The sequence below is a fragment of the Trichosurus vulpecula genome, chromosome 2 (genome assembly GCF_011100635.1).
Source record: "Trichosurus vulpecula isolate mTriVul1 chromosome 2, mTriVul1.pri, whole genome shotgun sequence".
NCBI lineage: Eukaryota > Metazoa > Chordata > Mammalia > Diprotodontia > Phalangeridae > Trichosurus > Trichosurus vulpecula.
Window position 1 is genome coordinate 95,009,226 of NC_050574.1, and position 5,486 is coordinate 95,014,711.

The 5,486-nt window shown below is 46.6% G+C and overlaps 1 protein-coding gene across 1 annotated transcript; it reads left to right on the forward strand.

The window, feature by feature from the left end:
* Window positions 1–2,212: 2,212 nt before the first annotated feature.
* Window positions 2,213–2,760, forward strand: LOC118839159 (dynein light chain 1, cytoplasmic-like). The gene has a single exon (XM_036746602.1). It carries the CDS (start codon window positions 2,491–2,493, stop codon window positions 2,758–2,760), a length of 270 nt encoding a protein of 89 aa, XP_036602497.1. The 5' UTR covers window positions 2,213–2,490.
* Window positions 2,761–5,486: the final 2,726 nt, after the last annotated feature.

Here is a 5,486-nt window from a genome sequence, read left to right on the forward strand (position 1 = left end):
AAATGTTTCTGAATTTTAATTCATTAGTGAAAGAGAAAGGTGGGTAAATTAGGAGGATGAGGAGCAGGGAAAGGGTAACAGTGGCATGTTTTATCTCCTGTCTATTTAAACAAGCTACATTTTTCCCCCACAAAATTGTTATTGGAGGAAAAAAATTTCCATTTTTTTTCTGGAAAATCCATTTTTGTGGAATGGCCTTGGTCCTGAGCCAGACTATAAAAATAAAACTTTTCTATAACAAGTGAAAGTGATCGTGTGATAATAAGCCTGATAATAAGCTCCACTCATCGGTGGAGGATCAAGGTGGAAGGGAGAGTGAGAAAGGGGTATTTTACAAAGTGACTAAACTTGCAAAGAGCAAGGTAGAGTCACAGAAGGAGCATTACTAACATGAATCAGATAGGTCCTGGGTCCCAAAAAGATTTTCTCAGGTTCAACCCCTTAGGCCCTCTCTTTCTATTGTATCTCTCCACCACATTCCTTTGCCCTCACCGGGTGTCTCTATTCTCTTTGGTCTTCGCCTGACCGCTCCCAAGAAGATAAGAGTTTGATTTTAACTACTAACCTAAAGCTGGCTGCTATCAGAAAATTCCTGCTAAAGAAAGCAAGAATTTACCCGGGAAATAAATACAGCAGGTGGGTTGAGCCTGTGGTATTTGTTCTTTCCTTGTGGCTCATCAGGCCATTTCAGGATTTCAAGGCAGAGCACCAAGCATTTATTGTCTTACTGTTGTGGGCCTAGCATTGTGCTAAGGGATTAAAGGGTATGGCCCCTGTCCTCAAGGACCTGACCATCTAGTTGGGGAGAGGAAATTGACTTCTAGCTTGGGATTGCTTTTCTGAGGGAAACTCAACAGTTTCGGCAACTCTATCGCAGCAGGGTCACAAATGTTACCAGGCAGCTTCCTGGGCTCGGTCCCCCACGATCGAACCTAACGTGTATTCTCCCCTCAGATGTTCCTCCGAGTCCCGTGGTACTTGCTAGGTATTGGTCCAGCTTCTGCTTTCAACGAAAGTTCTTAGATAAAGAGATATCTCGCCCCATAAGGAAGAAGGACCTCCACCAACTTTTAACAAGAACGCTGAAACTTGGGCTTCTGCGGGTGGGTTAACAACTGTCACGCGCTTTGCTCCCCGTGCTAAGTCAGTGCCCGCGGCCTCGGCAGGGTTGGCTCGTTCTCAGCAGCAAGAATCTAGCGTCCAGAGGCCGGCTCTGTTGGCACTCACAGACCAGCCAACTCAGCGGCCAGTCCCAGGGCACTCCGTGTGCCTTTGAACGTCACCCTCTTGATCCTCTGGATTTCCACCAAAGTCCCCATCTGACTTGGGGTTTGATCCACCCTGCACTCATTTGTTTATTTACTTGTATGCAGTGAGTTGGACATTCTGCAACTCTTATCATCCTGGTGGGTTGTTTTTTTTTTTAATATGAAAAGCTGAGGCAGTCACCTTGAGTGACTGCGATGGAATGTTGAACCAAAACTGGTCGTGTTGCCGTAGCTCTCCGTCTCAAATCTTTCTTTAAAATTCTATTTGGAAAGGCTTTAGAGCTCATCCAGTCCAACCCCATTGCGTGAGGAAACTCAGGGCTAGAGGGGAAGTAACTTGTCCAAGGTCGCACGAAGACCCAGATCCTCTAACTTTTCCAATAGCAGATCGTCTCATTTCCTAAAGTATCGTCTGGATTCCTGTTGGAGGGGAAGGGGAAGAGGGAGGGGGAGAAAGAGGGTAGGTGTACTGGGGAGGGAGAGGGGGAGGGGGAGGGGGTGAAACCGTTTGCTTTGGCTTTGCATCTGTCACTAAATCTTTCGGACCGAAGGGATGTGACAAATGTCCTCTCAGTGTTCCTGAGCTAATCTCCTTTGGCTCACGGCTGTAATCACGGCTTTACCGAATGATTTCTTGCACCGTGACTGCTTGTGAGTCATCAGAACTCAGGTTAGTGGAGGTGGTTTATGGGAAAAGGATGTGGAGGCCCCAAAGAGAAGACACAGCTGGGGGGTCCAGGGAGGAGGGGCGTGGCAGGAAGGGGCGTGGTAACGGCGTGAAAGGGAGAGCCAGGAAGGGCTGGGATCCACGGGGGAGGGGGGGCACTATGGGGGCAGCCCGCTAAACGGGGAAGGGAGAGGGCGGGGCACTGTGGGAGGCAGCTCGCCAGTCAGGGAGGGGCGAGGGCAACGGCACGCGGAGAGGAGAGCGGCGACGCGCGGGGCACTGTGGGAGCTTGTGCGCGGGACACGTCAACGGGGGCTCCTCGAAGCACACGAAGACGAAGAAGGCCAGGCCGCACCGGTTCCTGAGGTCGCCGTGCCCGATGCGGCCGTCCTTGTAGAACCGCCCCTCACGAGTCCACCAGGCCCATCCCCGCCGCACCCCGGCCTGCCACGGTGGGTGAATCGCCTCCGGAAAGAAGGCCTCCCGCTCCCGACGCCTCGTGGGGCCGGCTCTGGGTTTTCCGCCCTCGGTTGAAGTGGTTGAGGAAGGGGAGCCATGTCTGACCGCAAGGCCGTGATCAAGAACGCGGACATGTCGGAGGAGATGCAGCAGGACTCGGTGGAGTGCGCCACGCAGGCCCTGGAGAAGTACAACATCGAGAAGGACATCGCGGCCCACATCAAGAAGGAGTTCGACAAGAAGTACAACCCGACCTGGCACTGCATCGTGGGCAGGAATTTCGGCAGTTACGTGACGCATGAGACGAAGCACTTCATCTACTTCTACATGGGCCAGGTGGCCATCCTCCTGTTCAAGTCCGGTTAGAGCGCCCCCGCCTGCCCGTGCCTCCCGCCCCAGAGCCCGCCCGCCAAAGTACAAGGACTGCAGCCTAAATTCCAAATACCAGAGACTAGAACCCAGCCTTGCCCGGGAACACCTCGATCCCTAAGCCTTTGTTGTGTTGTTGTACAGGGCCTCCTGTGTACCAGTTCGTTGTGGTTATAAAACAGTTAGCAAAACAGCTTATATTTGTATTTATTTTCTATTCCATATCCCATCCTTAACCCACCTCCTATCCCCCCCCCCAAAAAAAAATCCAGTTCCTTATTTTAAAAATAAACCTGTTGGAGGAAAAAAAAAGTGGATATACGCTGAACTCCGGCTCTCCTTTGTCTGATTCTTGCGTGTGTTTCTTTCTTTAACCTTTTCAGAGTTAATATTCAACGCCCACGTTCGAGTTGTACATTCTCTGAAAAAATTTAAAAAAAAGGATCTGGATAATTGAAGGTTCCAGATAAGATGATGCAATGAAGTACTGACCCTGCTCATGGGATCCTCCTCCCTTTCTCCTCTCCCCTCCCCCTACCCCACCTCCAAAATCATTGAGCCGGAGCTCTGCATTAGTGGGCTCACTGATTGGGATGAGCTATAGTCCCTGGTTCTTGTAACAGGCCTATCGAGTATCCTCTGGGGCAAGTAGCAAGATGGAAGGTGTGCGGGGGTACGGCCCCTGTCGGGAAGGAGGTGGTTGCTGTGTGCAAAAGACTGCTGCAGGCAGTTTGACCTCATCAGCAGAACACAGCAAACAGAATTGTGTGTGCCAGAGAGCTGGGTTCCTAGGGTAAAAGGTAAGGTGAGTTCTCTGAAGTAGACAAGCTGCAGAAATGAGAGAACTGGTCCAAAAGATGTTGCCAAGAAAATATCAGGAGCGAAAGAATTGCCTCCCCTACTCTGACTTCTACCAACTGCTTGTAAACCTCTACCAAAGGTATGGGGCTATGGGAAAAGAGAGGGAAGTCTGGAGTGCAGTTCTTCCATTTGGGAGTAAATAGGTTATGATGAATATAGACTGGAACATAGGATACCTTTTGGAAATTGTTTTTTAATGGTTCCCTTTCATGAACGTGGGTAGTACTACACTATGTGGTATGCCAGCACCAAGGGTATGTGTCAGACTGAATGCCCGCAAAGCAGAAAGAGCCCAAAATAGAGACAGTAGTAAGAGATTTCAGTATATGCGGTGGCATTCCCATTTAACTCACCAGCTCTGGTGCCCATTCCCTCAGTAACATACTTACTCTCATTCATGAGTTGAAATTTTGATAAGAATTCCTAAGATCAGGGCTTAGAATTATGAAGGACCTTAGAGACCATCTCCAATCCCATCATTCTATAGATAAAATTAAGGACCAATGAATATGACTTGGTCGGTGTCCAACAACTTTGTACTACAAAGGTAAGTAACGATGTTATGTGAGTGTTCTTTTATGTAATTCACATACAAAATACAAAACTCCCAAATCTCCCCTTTTATCCAGAACTACTAAAGTAATGTAATTTTTACTAGGCACAGAAGGGAGAAAGCCTTCCTCTCTTCTTGGAGAAGTAATTCTTTGAAAGACTGAGAGCTTTAGAGCTATAAGAGTTGATCATCCAGTCCAATCCATTTGTTTCACAAGTTAGGAAATTTGGCAATTAAGTGATTTATCCAGAGTCACAGGTAGCAAGTAGAAAAGGTGGAATCTGGTCCTAGGTCCTCTTTCTCCAAATTCATTGTTTTGTTTTTTTTTTTCACCACACCACCATCTTTCAGCAGCCTCTTGTAGCCACCAGCAAATCTGCTTCCTTATTCTTCAAAAGTTATTCAAAATGAAAATAGAGATAGCTGACATTTACATAGCACTTTAGAGTTTAAAAGCCATTGACAAACATCATCTCATTTGACAGATGATTAAGTAGCCTATAAAGAAGTTAATTATGTTACCCATTGTCACACAGTATAAAGCTTTTTCTGAACCTGGGACTTCCTGTCCCTAAGTCCATTACTCTTACCACTTTGTAAAACACGACTGCTTGGTTGTTTTTTTTTTTAAACATACCACTCGTTTAGCTATAGCTGGCCAAAAAGAAAAGCCATAGAAATGAAATTGGGTATCAACATATATCAACATAGCCATAAAAACAAATGCTCTTCCTGTTGTAAACAAAGAACCACTTCTGTCCCAGGAATATATTCTTTTAGGTAATGTCCTACCAGTCAGTCAATACAGACTTACACAACTTCGCTTCCCTTACCATTTAGCCTTGGAAAGATTTTTGCACACACAACTAAATACATATTAAGCATATATTAGTGGATACACTTACACAAATAAATATAGAACATGAAGACAGTTGTTTAGTCATTTTCAGTCATGTCTGACTCTTTGTGACCCCTTTTAGGAGTTTTCTTGGCAAGGATACTGGAGTAGTTTGCCAATTCCTTCTCCCGTTCATTTTACAGATGAGGAAACTGAGGCAAACAGGGTTAAAGTGACTTGCCCAGGTTCACATATCTAATAAATTTCTGAGGCCAGACATGAATTCAGGTCGAGAATCCAGGCCCAGAACTCTATCCACTGTGCAACCTAGTCACCTGTGAAGACGGTAGCCTGAATTATTTACTATAGGTTTCATTGCCTGTATCACCATTTTTGTCATGAATTTCATTGCAGTTGTCTTTTAGGTGATTAGATTCCAAGACACACACACATGCTTTAAAACAACGTGCC

Bases quoted from the DNA above. Each gene is read 5' to 3' on its own strand.
- LOC118839159 (XM_036746602.1), top strand. From the start codon at position 2,491: ATGTCTGACCGCAAGGCCGTGATCAAGAACGCGGACATGTCGGAGGAG.